This window comes from Otolemur garnettii, unplaced genomic scaffold (assembly GCF_000181295.1).
Source record: "Otolemur garnettii isolate 467f Iridium unplaced genomic scaffold, OtoGar3 scaffold00014, whole genome shotgun sequence".
Taxonomy (NCBI): domain Eukaryota; kingdom Metazoa; phylum Chordata; class Mammalia; order Primates; family Galagidae; genus Otolemur; species Otolemur garnettii.
Window position 1 is genome coordinate 3,230,497 of NW_003852409.1, and position 17,033 is coordinate 3,247,529.

Sequence of the window (17,033 nt, forward strand, 5' to 3'; positions counted from 1 at the left end):
CGCCCCTCCACCATCTCTAGAGGCAAATTCAGACTCCCTGAATTGGGGACTGGGGGTGGCTTGGGAGATCCACAGAGTCTGGCTCATAACAAATGGATTCATATTCCCTGGGGGGTAAGGTAGAAATGCAGGCTCCTAGGCTGGTCCCCCATCAGGATATAGACCCCTGCTCCTACATCCTCCTTGGCTGGCTCCACAGGCTGGGAGAAATCTGCTTTCCTTGGCTCATCCACCACTCTGCCTCAGAGTGCACCATACTGTTGCACACTGGCCAGTTCCCAGCCCCACTGTATCCCCCATCCACTTCTTGCTGGGGCTCTTGATTTGGCCCCAGGGTCTAGTAGCAAATGCTGGGGCAGCAAAGCATTCCCCAAGGAGACTGTCAAAGTGCAGAGTGGTTGTAGGGTGGAGGCTGAGCACAGGCATGGTCATAGCCCCTACCTTGCATGGCTGGCAAGAGGCCCCGCCATGGGTGTCAGGCTCCCAGACTATCCTGTGCACTTTGCACAGGGCAGTACTCAGTGAGCAGCTGCTGTTGAGCCAGGCCCTGCACTAGGCACTGAGAACCAGGGGATGCAGAAAATGGGGGGCCCTTGCTCCCAAGAAGCTCAGGGGTATAGGACATGTTATTTTTCACAGCACGTAGTTTATGAATAACAGAGCACCTACACAATATAGAAGTGACTTGCAACAATACTTCTCAGCTTCCTTTTCACCATCAGTCTCCTAAGAAGCCTCTCTGGATATTTTTTCCTAACCTGGCCTGGCCGCTCATGATTGTAATACCTCAGCCACACATATAACTGTTCATGTACTGTGTGCATATTGATACTTTAAAAAAAAAAAATAAGATTTTCTCCTCTCACCCAACAACCAATTTTCACCCTGTTGGAGGAGATATCACTCCTTGTTATACAGGAGGAAGGAATAAGTCACTTACTATCTGGGTAGGGAATGGGGACACAGAAGGAGGGAGATTAGGGAAAGCATCACAGAGGAAACGAGGCCTATCCAGGGTTTTGAAGGATAAGCAAGAGTTCTTATCCTTCAGAGGGAAGGGTGTCAATGTCAAGGGTTCCTTGCTGGGCAATGTTAGTCACCATGATAGCCAGCTTCCCAGTTGGGCCTGGTGATCTTCACCCCTCACTAGATCTTGGCACCTCTCTGTCACACTAACTAAGAGCTGATCTGTGTAATCATTAGAATGCAGCAGAAGAAATGGTATAGAATCTCCAGAACTAGGTCCTAAGAGTCTTTGTCCTGTCTGCCTTGGCTTCCTGGATGACTCCCAATGGGAGAATCAGCTGCCATGTTGTGAGGACACTCAAGCAGCCCTATGGACAGACCACATGGAGAGGAAGCAGGTCCTCCAGCCCCAGCCAAGCTTTCAGATCTTCTATCTATCTGGGCCTCCAACACCATGAAGCAGTCATAAGCCGTTCTATGGGTCTACCTGCCTGACCCATAAAAATAATAAAATAACAAATTTAGGCCACTGTTTTCAGGCACTAAATGTAGGGGTAATTTGCTACCCAGTTAATAAATAACCAATACAATCCCCAGTTCCTGACTTGTCAATCCCTTGAGGGTAGAGGCCAGTCTTGCTCATGCTGAAGCCAGCAGCTTCCAACCCTGTGCCTGTCCCCACAGCTCCTCAGAGAATTCTGAGAGGCATCAGCTCCAAGTGAGGCTGAGGAGCTGGAAGCTCTTTGGATTCCCCTCTGGGCAGGGGATTTCCTGGGCAAAATGTCCATCTGCAGATCCTTCTGCCCTTCCATCCCTCCCTGCCTCCTTCCGTCCCTCTGATCAGTCAGCTGCCATCTTAAGAAGTCTGTGAAATATAAGACACGGGAAAAGCAGATGTAACCCAGGCCTGGGTTCTATCCTCAAGGAGCTCACAGCCCAGCCAGGGAGACCAACGTGTGTAAACATGCCCCCACATCTGCAAAACCCTGAGAGCAGGCAGAGCAGGATGGAGCTCCAGTTGAGGGCTACTCTGTTAGGAATAAACAGGGGGAAGGGATGAAAAGACTTTCTAGGGGGGCCTACTTTAGTAGCTCCCTAGTAGTAGTCAAGAAAGGCTTCCTGGAGGAGGCAGCATTTAAGGTGGGTCTCAAAGGATAAGTAGCACTTGAAACACTGGATATAGTGAAAATGGGATGTTTTAGGCAGTGGGAACCATGTAAGAAAAGGTGGGAATGCAGGAAAGGCCAGGAATGTCAAGTAATTGGGATATTCAACTTGAGGAGTGAGAGGAGACAGGGCAGAGCTAACGCTGAGTAACTATCTGAGCTCTCTGTGTGCCAGGCACAGCTCCAATCGCTTCTCAACCTTTCAGTCCACACAACAAACCTATGAAAGCAGTCCTGTTACTACTTGCATTGTTGAGGGAACTGAGGCTCAGAGGGGCAGCACCTGGCTCTGATGACTGGGGAGGGTGCTCTTGGGTATTCAGGAAAGGAGCCTCAGGTCCAGATAAGCTAAATGACTTGCCTGAGGTCTCACAGCTGTTTGGGGCAGGAGGGCCTGTGGCCAGCTCCCTCTGCACACCGAGCTGTGCCGGCTCCCAGGCGCGTGGTTAGGTTTGCACTGTAGCATGCTGAGCTGCTATTCTGGCCTCCTCTCCTGTTGCATCCTCCCACAATCAGTGTGGCCTGCTCTGGCCACAACAAATGACTCATGGCTCCCCAAGCCCACGCGCTTTCCCACTTAGCGCTTTTGCACACCCAGTTTCCTCTGCAGCAGTGCTCTCCCCCACATCCCGGCTGTCCAATACCCTCTTCTCCTGTAGCACCTGCCCTGGGAAGCCTTTTGTGACCTGGGGCTGAGTGGGGGCACCCCCCTAGCCCCCACTTCTCCCTAATCACACCTTCCTAATCATATTTGTGCCCCTGTCCTTCTTGGCTGTAAGCTTGGGCTCTACTCCCAGAACCTGACTCAGAGGAGGTCACGAGTCTATGCAAGTAGAGTGAAAATTCACCTGCTGCATGGTATAGCTCCTGCTTGCCTCTTCACTCTAAATCTCTGCATCTTGACGCCTTGTCTCCCATGTTTCAGCCCCACTGCACCATTTTCTATTCCATGGACATGCTAGGACCCTTCTATCACAAGCTACCTGCCTGCATTTGCTATTCCATTTACGAATGTGGGATACTCTGCCCCAATGGGCTACTTTATGCCCTTTAGGTCTCAGCTCAATTGTCACCTCCTGCAAGAGGTTTTTCCTGACTGTTCCATGGCAGTCACTATGCAGCACATCACCCTATTTACTTCTGTCAGAGCCCAGTTCCCTTTCCATGGTCCAATTTTAAGGACCATGCTGCCTGAGTTAAAATTTTGGCCCTACTACTTATTAGCTGTGAGTCCTTGGGCAAGTTACTTACTTAGCTTCTTTGTGCCTCAGTTGAATGGACAGATGAATGAATGAGTGCTAGACAGATAGATGGATGGATGAATGAATGATAGACAGATGGATGATGGATGAATGATACATGGATGATGGATGGATGAATGGTGGATGGATGGATGATGGCAAGATGAATGATGGACAGATAATAGATGGATAGATGATGGATGTATGGATGGATAATGGATAGATGATGGATAGATGGGTGATGGATAGATTAGTAATAGATAGAGGGATAATAGAGGAATGGATGGATGAAGGATGGATAGACGGATAGATAGATAGATGGATGGTGCAAACGCATAAACATGTGTGCAGGCTCCCACTCACCCCTGGTGGCCATATCTTTCTATGCTTTACTCATCCCAAATAACAGCTGACCCTGGTGAGTCTCACCTACAACAGACGATCTGTGCACTGGTGGAGCATTCAATAGTGTATAAAATCTGCCAGTATAAAGGGTAAATAATTGGACTGGATACCAGGAAAGGCTTATCAGAGGGGAATGACAGTCTTAGAGAACACATAAGAATTTCAGTAGGGGAAGGAGGTTGGGCAGAAAGTAGATGAGGATCATCTGGTTAAAGGAAGAGTAAGAGCAGGGCTCTGAGGCCCCAAATCCGGGATACGCATGGGGATACATGGGGTATTTGGCAGTGTTGTGTTGTGTGAGCAGCAGCCGCAGAAGCTAACACTGGACAGGCAGGTCAGCCTGAGCTAGCAAGTCAGTGGTGAGCACAGAGGGTTTCAAATACATGATGGTAGCATTAGGGCTGCCCTTTAGAGACCCACCATGGGGCTGTGCCAAGGGGAGTCCAGCAGTGAGGGCAGTGGAAGGCTATGCAATCATCTAGTAGCTAGTTCAGGAGGCCTTGACCAGGAACTTAAGAACCACATTGTGCAAGGAACCATTTCTGCAAAAGACTGATGGCCAAAGATAGCATCCAACAGAAGGTGAATCAGACCTTACCTGCACCAGATTCCAGCCTTGGAGGGACTCTGCAATGATGGATGTGACGGAAGGACAGACGCCTCCAAATACCATCAAGTGGTTTGGCCCGTATTTTATTGCATCATAGAAGGCTTTCAACCCTTTTGCGTTATCGCACTGGTAAGAAAAACACAGAAAGTTCTAAATTAGAAACAGTGTTTCCCAGGGGCATGAGCTGACAATGTATTCACACAAACAAATCTAAATCAGCCTTGAGTCCATGCTATGAGCTGAGTATGTTCACAGCGCCCCCATTCTGGCTCTCCTCCCCTAAACATTTAGAACCTAAAGAGCAGTCCTCCAATCTAGGACCTCTCTCTACCCCCAGCTCTCTGCCTTCAAAGCACATTGAAAAAAGGCTTCCAAAATGCCTCACCCTGGAATCTCCCCTTTCTATGGCCACTTACATTTTAAAAGATGATTCCACATTCATTAAAATGGTTATTGTAAAAAAAACAAAACAAAACAAAGAGAGAATAACAAGTATTGGCGGGGGTGTACAGACACTAGAAACTTTATGCACTATAGATGGGAGTGTAAGGTGGTGTGGCTCCTGAGAAAACAATAAGGCAGCCCTCAAGAAGTGAAGCATGGAATTACCACATGATCCAGCAATTCCATTTGTAGATCTATACCTAAAAGAGCTGAAGTAGGGACTTGAAGAGATTTATAGCAGTGTCATTCATAGTAGCCAAAAGGTAGAAAGAAAACAAATATTTGTCAACAGATGAATGGATTAACAAATTGTGGCGTATACATACCATGGGGTATTATTCATCGTGAAAAAGGAAGGGAATTCTGACACATGCTACAAGACTGATGAAACTTGAAGACATTATGCTAAGTGAAATAAGCCACCCAGAAGGACACACGTGGTATGATTTCACCCCTATGAGGTACCTATGGTGGTCAAATTTATATAGACAGAAAGTAGAATGGTGATTGCCAAGGACTGGTGGGGAATGGGAGAATGGGGTTATTGTTTAACAAGTTCAGAGTGTCAGCTTGGGATGATGGAAATATTTTGGAGGTACATGGTGGTGATGATAGCACAGCGGTGTGAATGTACTTAATGCCACTGAACTGACACTTAAAGAGGGTTAGGAAGGTAAATTTTATGTTACGTATATTTTATCACAATTGAAAAAAAATTACCATGATAATGAATCTAAAGGGAAGAACTCAATCAGCAAACACCTGCCAAGCACCAGTCTGGGTTCAGCCCAGGGCTGGATGCTAAGGAGACATAAAAGTTGGGTACAGCTTCTGCCAAGGAGCTCCCATCTTAGAGAGGAAAATTGGCCAGTAAAACAGACTGTGGCAATCCAACATGCAGACAGAAGAGCACAAATGCCCACGATTGTCAGAGTCCGTTATGGCTCTCTCCCCACCTCGCCACCTCTGCCTCCCTCATTCAGGCCACATGGCCATCTCTCCCCTGGACAAGGTACTGGCTCTAACTGGGCACTTCACTTCCCTGTTAAGCTCATCTGCCATCCAGCAGTCTGCAGGTTCTTAGTCAAACATAGATTAATTCTTTTCATCTGCTCTCCATGCATTTAAAACCCAATTCCTACCAGAATATAATTCTCAAAAGGTTAAAGACATAATTCACATGAAAATCAGTAGTGAGCACATGTCAAAGTTTTATTTAACTCATTAATAAGGGGATCTGCAGGATGACAAAATGGACTCAAAAGAGAATTTGAGGAACACGGATTTTTAGAGTGAATGAAAATGTAAGGAATAAGATAAGATGGCTAAATTAGGTACAAAACTGGTTAATGCCCTACAGGGCAATAAAACCATCAGCACCTTTAGGAGCAGAAAAGAAAATCATTGACAACCAGCATAACTTAATCAGTTTTAGGAAAGTGGGAAATGTCTAAGTCTTAATTGATTGGGGAAACTTCAATTCCCCCAATCAGATGACCTTAAGCAGAGCTGAAAATCTCTAAGTAGTAGGGTGGTCACATAATCACATCATTCTATTATTTACAAGTTCAGGATGATTTTTTTTTTTAGTGTTTCTTATCATATTTAGAAGCCACATAATCCAGCCTCCTGCCTCCCACTCTGGCCTGATTTCCTTTACTTTCACCTTTCCTCACCAAGCACAGCTTCCCCAGCCCTTTTCTCATTTCCTGAAGTTAAAAAGCAATTTCTTTCCTCCCTTTGGCCCTTCGCACTTTGTGTTTTAAGTGCTGGGAACATAGTTCCCTGGGTTCTCAGCACGGCTCACCCCTTCTCATCTTTCAGGTCTCTCCACACAAAATATGTCCCCCTCTTTGACATGCCACCCTATCTAATACTCTAACATATTTCCTAAAATTATCTGAAGTCATCCTGTCTACTTTTCATTTGCCTGTATATTAACCGACTTCCTCAACTAGAATGGAAACCCCAGGAGCGCAAGGGTTTTGTCACTGCTTTCCTTGCTGTCTCCCCAAGGCTTGGACAAGGGCCCCCACAAGGACTCTGTAAATATCTGTTGGTGCCCGAGGAGCCCCCAGTGCTTCTCATTCTCGTCTTTCTCTCCATTCTGCATCCTCTTAATTTCTCCTTGTCCTCCACCTTCTCCTAAGTGACCACACTAGGGGATCACCGAGGGCTAGTATTTCATGGAAACACTCCTGGGAGCTGCACCCTGTGGTGGGTGCTGACAAGGATAGCGAAATGAGCCCAGAGCAGTCAGTGCCTGGTCTCAGAGAGCTCACTCTCTAGTGAAGGTAAAGGGCCAGGCACAGGGACCACCTCACATGGTGGACAGTGCTCTGAGCTGCAGGAGAGAGAAGGATTCAGGCCGTAGGGCACACGGGGAGAGCCAGGGAGGGCTCTGGGGGAAGGAACATTTGAGACAGGAACCGTAGGTGGAGGAGCAGCACGAACACAGGCAAGGAGGTGGGAAAGTGAGACCAGAATGGCAACAGCTGGCCTGCTTTGGCCACAAGTGACGAGGACAAGGTCTCGTCTGGGCAAAGGCTTAGCATTCTGAACTCCAGGCTAGGGAGTTTGGGTTATATACAGTAGATATTCAGTAAATGAAGCAATTTTTAATTTTTAACTTTAAAACTGGCCAAGTTAATTTATTCTGCCAAGAAAGAAAAGGAGGAAGAGAAAGGAGAAACGAGCGGGGAGAAAAGAAAGATTAAGTTCTCACTGCTTCGGGGTCCCTGTATTAATTATCCCCATTCCTTGAATGAAAGCAACATTTCTCTCCCTCAGTGGAGCACGAGCGGATATTGCAGAGCAGTTCGTGTTTTAATTGTTTCTACCATGATTTACTCAATCATTACTAGTTTTAATACACTTCTGTAATGATTTCCTTAAAGCTAAATTCATTCCATTTAAAGAACTATTCTTAATTTATAGTAAGGTCCTAAATAGTCTGTGTGGTACTGAAAAGTTTTTCTGTTATAAAATGATAGACGGTAGGAAGGCTTTGTTTCTAACGTCCTGACGTAGCAAATTAGAAAGTTTTCCATCCTCTGTAAGTTTCTGTTCCATGGCCTTCCTTGTCTCGCTGAGTGAAATCCAAACCTCTGGGCATTGCTAATTTCACGCCCTCATTTTCAGATGCAGAGACTGAGGACTAGAAAGGAGAAGGGATTTGTTCACTGTCTTGCCAGGATTAGAAGAGGGATTTCTGGATTCCCAGTTGAGAGCTTTCTAATAATCTAGAGAACGCATCTCTGTGGGCAAAGGGCAGGTTAAAACTAACAGCATTCTAGAAAAGAGCATCCCCCCACAACGCTGCAAGCTCAGACCTCCTCCTGATCAGAGCTCTTATCCTGAAGTGGGAAAAACCACCCACTGAGCACCAAGCACGCCCCGCCTGGCTCCCCGAAAGGGAGCACCTTCACAGTGAATAACAAAATAAAAATCACAAAGACATGTCTGTCCTATTTTCGATGCTGTTCTTTATCCTCATTTCTCATACTTCATCTTTTTACCTTACATGGTTTGTGTCCCAAACAGAGGAACCTTCCAGCTGACCTAGGCTGGGTCTTTGGGGCTGGATCAGCTTGGGGTTTTCAAATTCAGCCCTAGAACTCAGCAGAGAGGTCTGGGGGACAGTGAGAGGTGCTCTGGGCTCCTCATCTTCGCTTCCTTTTCCACCTGTTTGCCGTACAGCATCAGTGTGCCACAGAACACTTAATGTGAAAAGAGGGTTTCATTGCCAGTAGCAAAAATGTTTGAAAACCAAGGAAATGGCCACGGAGGTGCTTGCCAGAGATAATTTTGTCTCTGGCCTCAGGAAGGGCGGGCAAGTGTCACGTAGGCAAGGTGGCTGAATACACACACACACAAGCACACACACAACAAGCTACTGCCTGGAAGTTAATGAATTTGCTAGATGGTCAATTCACCACATGATGGGGGAACTTCCCGAAGTTTTCATTTCCTAAGGGATTCCTTGCAGACACCTTGCCACAGCCATTTCACAGGATTTGTCCTTCCAGCTCGGGCGAAAGTCAATTTTACGTGTATTTCACATTTCCGCCTTCCTGGCTGCTGCGCTTGGAGATGTCTCCCTAAGGGCTATTTATCACTCTCCCCTTCTTGTGGGCCTGCCCCCACCTAAGCCAGGGAAACGCTGGAAGCTTCTGGATACCCCATTTAAGGTGTCTATCTGACAGCTTTCAGTGAGCTGTTCACTGGGCAAAACGATCATTCTGAGATGTTATTTATGCCATGTCTTGTTTCAGTGATTTGGCTTTTGATGGAGGCTCTCTCAGGGGGCTCTGTGTCCTGGGAGGAAGCTATAGGTTTATCATGCTCTCCCATTCCCCCCACCTCCTCCACCAGAGACCCCTCTCCCCTCTAGAGGCTATTTTAACTGGTTGTCACGACCACGACCTCACCAGCAGATGGGAAGTAATTCACCACGGCTCATATTCTCACGCAATGGACTGAAACTTAATGATGGCCACAGTCTCTGATCTGCAGTCTAGCCACTTGGAGATTGACTCTGGCACACAGTAGGCCCTCAGTGACTGTTCCCTCCCTTCCCTCCCTCTTCTCTCCAGTATTTTCCATCATTGCCTTCCTTTAATTCCACATCTCCGATAGCTTATGCTCACTACTCCTGTCTACTGTTTGATTGCCAAGGTCTTCTCTTTCCCTAGAAGAGAAGTCATCATTGGCCCATATAGGCTCTTAAAATTCAGCACTCATAAATGGGAACAAATCCAAATGCCGTGAAAATCAATTTTTTTTCAATGAAAAAATGAGACTCCAGAATGAAATCCATTTTCATTTAAATCTCATTTTTAAAGAATTAAAATACTTTTTTGATTTAAAAATTTCAAAGAAAATGTTGCTGAGAGTTGAAATGTAAAAATGCCAAGAAAATGTCAGAGTTAATAATGACCCATTTGAAACCGGGAGTTGCTCCGTGCAGAATTTCAGAATGGAAGGAGAATTTAAAAGCTAACATGTCCAGCCCCGCCTGCATTAGAAAGTCTTCCTCTGCACTTCCTGCCCGGGGAACAGTCAGCAGCATCTGCACATGTCTGTTGTCCAGTGTCAGGGGTCGCACTCCCTCACCAGGGAGCTAATTTGTCCTTGGCCAGCTATGCTTGTTAGAAAGGTCTTCCTTTTGTAGGCCTGGAAATCAGATAGCTAAACTCAACCTGTGTGACTCCAAGGGCTATCCTTAGGCTAAACTACTCTTAGCTCTTCTAATCATCCTCATACAAGTTGGTTTCACAGCCTTCCCATCTAGGGGTCATGCCCTGGAAAGGCTTCCGAGGACAGATGTTTGGCAATGCAGTACCCAAATAGATTCATCTTGCCTGCCCTGTACAGAAAATGACACTAACTAACACTATTGTGCTCTCAATACATGTTAGGCACGGTACTAAGAACTTCATGTAAATGATCATATTCATTCCTCACAGTATTATTATAAGGTTAGTACAGGCTGAGTATCCCTAATCCAAAAATCTAAATAGAAATGCTCCCAAACCCAAATCTTTTTAAGCACAGACATGACACTCAATGGAAATGCTCATTGAAGCATTTCAGAGCTCAGATTTTCAGAGTTGAGATTTTCAACCAGTAAAGATAAGGCAAATATTCCAAAATCCACTCCCTCCCCCAATTCCCAAATCTAGAACTCTTCTGGTCCCAAGCATATTGGATAAGGGATATCCAACCTGTACTATTGTTATTTCTACTTTACAGATAGGAAAAATATCTGTATTTTGAGCCTGAGGCTCAAAAATATTAATTTGCCCAAGGTCACGTAAACGGTAAGGATTCAATTTCAAGTAGTATAATTTCAGAACACTGTTTTATTTTAAATAAGAATTGATTATTTTGAAAAATGTCACTCATAGAAAAGAATATGAATATGTTATATACAAATAACTTACATAAGGTATGAAAATAGTAATATGAACACACCAAACACTCGACATTAGGCTTATGCTGGAAACCTGTGTGCCCACATATGCCTCCTTCACCCACTGGGAACCCTAAGTCTGAATTTCGCATTTATCTTTCCTTGCTTTTCTTTATAGTCTTTTTTTTTTTTGCCTGTGATATAGAAGGCAACTTTCCTTTACACTTTTACATGCATATGTTTCCTAAACATTGTATCATTTAATTTTACTTGTTCGTGAATGTATATGTAAGGGGAACCATGTTGTAAGTTTCACCTGAAACCTGCTGTTTGGTTCTATATTATGTTTGTCAGATTTTCGTTGCTGAATATAGCAATAGCAGTTCATTAATTTTCATAGTTGCGTAGTATGCCACTGTATGAATAAGCTGCTGTTTTATTTGTTCACTCCTCTGTCAATGGACGCTTGGGTTGCTTCCAGGGTTTTGTGTGGTTGCTGTTGTAAGCAAAATGGCTGAATTTTCCCATATGTGTTTTATTACACACATACGCAGAGTTTCTTCAGGGTATAAACCTGGAAATAGAATTGTTGAGTCCCAGGGTCTTCTGTATGTTCTCAAAGTGGCATGATCCATTCATACTCCAACCAGCATGTTTGAGAGATCTCCCTGTCCCATATCCTTGCCAACTTTAATTGTTGCCAGTCTTGTGGGTATTTGATATCACATTTCAATTTGTGTGTTTCTGATTACTAAAAAGGTTGAGCCATCTTTGCATATGTTTATAAGCTGTTCGTATTTCCCCTTTTGGACAGGTGACTTCGCCCATTTTTCTATTGGGTTGCTTGTCTTTTCCTTATTGATTTGCTCAGAGTGCTCCTAGCCACAGTGCTGAGCTGAATGAAATGATCACCTCCCGAATTCTGAGTATTGACTTCTGTTAATGCAGCTTCAGACTGTAGCCCTTCTCCTGGAAGGGCTGCATCATTCAGCACTCACCATCAGTGAAAACTACCAAATCAGCTCGGAGAACTTTGGTGGCAAAACACCTATGAGCCTTTGTTGGTGGTAGGGTGGGGAGAAAGAAACTAGTTGATAAAATCCAGCCAACAAAAAGATGAATCAAAACGTAGATCTCAGGAATGGAGGGCTGCAGTAAAAGAAGTGATGGAGAGAGCTGGACCCATCTAACACGAAACAACTGGCAGTGTGAAGATAATAATGAAACATAAAATTCAGAAGGCAGAGGAGGGAGAAGGAATCGCAAGATTGCTAATTTCCTCTTCTTCCATAAAAGGGCTTTAATCAATACCATCTAAAATTGAAAACAGGAGTTTAAAAGCCAGGATTCTAACCTCACTGCTTTTCATAATCTTTTATTACTCTTAGAGAGATAGTTTAGAAACAAATATTTTCTGTAGTGAAAGCAAAATTGTTTAATGTTGAGCAATTTCTTCTATTTTATTTTTCTTCTGTTACGTGCAAATAAATAAAATTTAACACCAATTTTTGATTGGATATAATAATAATCTCTTTTTTCAAATTATGTCTATCTCTCTGCTTATATGCATAAAGAGATGTCTAGATAAGAGTTATCTAATGTTAAAAATGATGAGATTTGAATGTTTTTTTTTACTTTCTTCCTTATACCTTTTTATTTGAATTTCTTTAAAAAATGCACTTACGAGGGACTTTACCTAACAAATGCAATCCGTGTAACCTAATTCTTTGTACCCTTGATGAACCCCAAACAATAAAAAAAGAAAAACATAAAAAATGCACTTACTACTCACATAATATCCATGCAGCCTGTGGGCTGCAGGTTGAACACCCCTGCTAGGATACCACATTATTCCTTATTAATAGTTATTAATTCTCATAATGTCTGAAATTTTAAATTATCTATTCCACTTAATTATCACTGTTAGCAGCTGTATTAATTTTGTATTCTTGTGAAGTATCTTTTAAACCTGTTATTTTTTTCAATAAAACTTGATTTTGGGGTTATAAAAATAAAATAAGGTTAAAAATGCACTTACATGCATCACTTCTATAAAAACAGAAAGTCATTTGTAAACTGGAAGCTTTTTACACCCAAGATACTTTCATATCATTTAAGTTTCTCTCTTTCTGATCATCTGCGGGTGAACTTTCTGAACCCATGAACTAGGCTCTACATTTACATTGACTATAGCTAAATCATGTTAAAAAAAATTAGTCCTGCACCATGGCCAACTGAATTAAACACACTTATATTGTTTTGCCATTACAACTAATTTATTTAAACATTTTTGGACCATTGTACTAAGCACAAGGAGCTATCCAGGTAACAGTAAGTCCATGTGGCCCATTAAAACTCCTTGAACAGAATAGGTACTCAACATTTTTGACCTGTTAAATCCCAAAATAAAAAAAAGTAGTAATAATAACACAATAATCCCTCATAGAACATTTATTTGTGGGCAGGCACCATTCAAATTGTTTTATAAGTTGTTAATCCTCCCAACAACCCTATGAACCATGTCTGATTATTATCCATGTTTTAATAGATGAAGAAACTGAGGGTAAGAGGGCAATTAGCTTAAAGTTGCACACAATGAGTATCAGGGCAGAATTGGGACTCAAACCCACGCTCCACAATAGCCGCATTCTGTTCTCCCTAGTCGCGCAGCACCACGACATCCCCCAGCCTCCCTTGCCATTAGGCGTGACCACTGAGTTTTGGGTGGTGGAATACTAGCAGAGGTAATGGGTACCATGCCCGAGTTGGCCTATGAAACCATCCCACTGCTGCTCTGTACTCTCTTCCCATCCACAGTGTGAGGAGGGAAGAATCCAAGTTCCTAGAACAGGGAGGAGCCCCCCAGACACCAAATCCCTGATGGAGAGAGGCATCACCACATCAAGAGAAAATCCCAAAGAGGGTAGCCTCATGAGCTGGCAGTCTCCAGGTGCAATGCCTGTGGGATATGCCTCAACTTTTGAGAGGAGGCTACCCTCCTCTCAGGAAGCCTCAGCCACTGACTAAGCATGGCAGTAGAATGGGACATCCATCTTTGAACAGTACAAAACTCTACTATGGGCAATCCCTGAGCCCGAGTCTGGCTGGGACTTGATCAGAACTGCTTCACACTCTTCTTGCCTGAGCCTCCTTCCTTCCCCACTTCCTTCCCCACTCCCTTGGTGGGGGACCTACAGTCTGGAGGCTCAGTCTACCCATCTTTCCTCTTTTCCTTTCACAGGTATTTCCCTCAGGGCCTCTCTAACTCTGGACATCTGCGTCCCAGAGAACCCAACCAATAGACCCCTCCAAGCTACACTCGATGAAGACATGAGCAAGAAATGACCTTCAAACATGAAACCCCCCGGCTATAGGGGTGTTCTCACTGCATTCACTAACAAACATTCTTAACCACCTGCCATAAGCATTTTGGAAATATAAGAAAGGAATCAATAAGCCTGGGACACTATTGGAGAAAGGTGAAAAGAGTTTAAAGAGAGGCAAGAAACGACTATGGCAAAGGCTGGAAGGTATGCCTTACATTTACAAAAAATTTCCCCTGTCATTCAGGATACGGATGTCAAACCAGAATTTGAGGGGCACTAGATATAACTAAGGTGCACTGAACGAGGCTGTCCTATTCTCTGTCCCCTTTTGATTAGCACAGGGATTGGCCCCAAACAGGTGTTTAATACATACTGGCTGGACTAAATTACTGCTGCCTGGCAGTTACAATCCCTGCTGGTGGACACAGCCTGAAATAAAAGTAGTCACATCCATAGCTCTGTCCCAAAGAGCTTATTAACTCCAGCCATCTTGAGTTTTTCACACCCCTTCCCCGGGGTGATGGACAGACCATCTGCTTCTAAAAGTCTCCCGAGAGCCAGGCTGTCCATCCTGAATACTGAGAAAAACTGGCATTTCTGTATTCTCCCTGAAGCTGTCACTCTGAATTCTTGGCTGACTACGGACCGTGTTATTTGGGGATGATGGAGCCATAGCACACATCTCTCCTCTGCACTGTTAAAGCCAATTACCCAATTTACAAAATGTTTCTCAAAGACTGGTAGATACAAACTGCGTTTCCTAATTAGCTGTCAGTAAGTCTCCCCGCATATGCAGGTGTGACATTTTTAAAAGTCAGGGTCACAAACACAAAGCATGTGTAGGCTGCCCGTCAGGAGGGGGAGTGATCTTTTCCACAGGTTTGCGCAAATATCACAAGTTGTCAGCCCTTCTCCTGGGGGTGGGGCCCAGGTCACCCTCTAAAGAGGGACCAAAGACCAACTACCAAACCATCTCCACTCCATATTTGAGGGGCACATTGATTCAGTGTCAGCTGGGGTTCTGGGCAAGGTGCAAGGGACAGGAGGGGGTAGGAGATGGTCCCTGCCCTCAGAGGACCCATAATCTGGAGAGGGTGAAATGTGCAAACATAAGGTAGTGGAACGCAGCAAGTGGTGTAATGGAGAAACTGAATGGGAGTTGTAGACCATTCATTCACTCTGTGAATACTCACCGGGTGATGATGGAGAGCCAGATCCTGGGTGGGTGCTGGGGACACTGAAAAGTTACATCCAGTCTTGGAAATCAGGGAGCTCTCTCAGTTCAGTGGGGAAGAGAAGATGCAAACAAGATGCCCTAACACAAGGCGGGACAGAGCAGGGACTACAGCAGAGACACAAGTCATGCACAAAGGAAGGAATATTCAAATCACACTGAGAAATTCTGCCAAGACTTCTTGGAGGAGGTGGTATTCGAGCTGGGCTTGGAAGATGGGCCAGAGATAGAGGTCGTAGGAGGGCTCAGAAGGCCTAGTTCCCTGCATGAGCAAAGGCTTGCAGGTGGCAAGATGAGGGAGAAATGGCATGTCTTGTTCAATGACAAGATAAGGGATAGGTGGGGTCAGACTGGCTTGAGCCAGTGCCCCAGGGAACCCTGAATACCAGGCAGGTGTGCTCTCTTTGCCCTTAAAGTGAGGAGTTGCTATAGAACTTAGAGGGGGGCAGAGTGCTGAGGTGAAAACAGGCTTGCTCTACAGCAGTGGTTCTCAACCTTCCTAATGCCATGATGTATTGTCATTGTTACAAAGGGGTCACGACCCACAGGTTGAGAACTGCTGCTCTACAGGGATGCTCATGGCAACTAGGGTAGAGGGTGAAGGCCAACAGGGGAAGAGAGAGGCCAGGATGAAGTGGGTGCATTGATCCATGTGTGATGCCTGGTGGATGGCTTGGCAAGCAACCTGCCAAACACTCTGGGAAGGACACAGGTCCATAGAGGAGCTCGTTTACTAAGGGCCTCTGAGGTGTGGGTTTGACTGGCAGATGACTTCCACAGGACCTATTTAGATGGATCAATCAATCTCAGGAGCCTCCTTCCTGGGAGGGAGATGGGGAAGACAAATGAGGAAAGAGATCAAAGAGAGAATAGACCAGCTATGTCAGGCACAGGACATGTGGGCCCAGACCTGCCACTGACTCACTCGTGACCTTCCTCATCTGTTTCACTTCTTGTGTTTCAAATGGGAAGGCTGAGTTAATAGATTTATCATCAGGAGAGGCTAGAACACACTGGGGCAAACAACAGCTCCTAAATCTCAATGGGTCACCCAGGAAAAGTCAATTTCTCTCTCATTAAAGGGGGCGCAACTCATCACAGGCACTTGGGAGCCCAAGCTGATGGGACAACTGCCATCTTGAATGTGACCAGTTGCCAAGGGAGAAGGAGAAAGAAGGCTCTGGAGAGGTTCACCCAGCAATGAGATGAAACTCATAGACAGGACAAGGTCCATGAGACATGGAAGGCCCTGCCCAAGTGCAAGGGTCACAGAATGCAGCCCACTATGTGGCCAGCAGGTGAAGAGAGCTGGTATCAGGGAGTCTACTACAGATGACCTCTGTAGGCCCCAATCTCTCCAGCCCTTCCAGCCTATTTTTATTTGTGCTCACGACCAGATTTTGGTTCGATTTATACATATTCAGGTAACATTTGTTTAACACTGACCTATGTTCCAGGCACTCTGCTAAATTCTTTACATGCAGTATGTCATTTATTATTCATAATGTATCTCATGTAATATTTGCAACAACCCTATGGAGTAGGCACCATTTTTAGTCCTCATTTAACAGACGAGAAAAGACAGGCTTGGGGAGTCTATCCAAGCTCAAGGTCATACCATGCAGGCTTACACCAGGAAACCTGCACTCACACCCAGGTTTTCACACTAACCCTCTGCTCTTAGGGATAACACTGTCTGTTTAGAGCTATCTGGAGATAGGAAAACT

General features: G+C 44.9%; 1 protein-coding gene across 1 annotated transcript in view; it reads right to left on the reverse strand.

Annotated features, from left to right (window-relative positions):
* GABBR2 (gamma-aminobutyric acid type B receptor subunit 2) overlaps positions 1-17,033 on the reverse strand; it is a 375,939-nt gene that overhangs the window by 250,297 nt on the left and 108,609 nt on the right. The window contains exon 2 of the mRNA XM_003785363.2: positions 4,377-4,514. Within this exon, the coding sequence (XP_003785411.2) occupies positions 4,377-4,514 (138 nt within the window). The remainder of the gene's footprint in view (positions 1-4,376; positions 4,515-17,033) is intronic.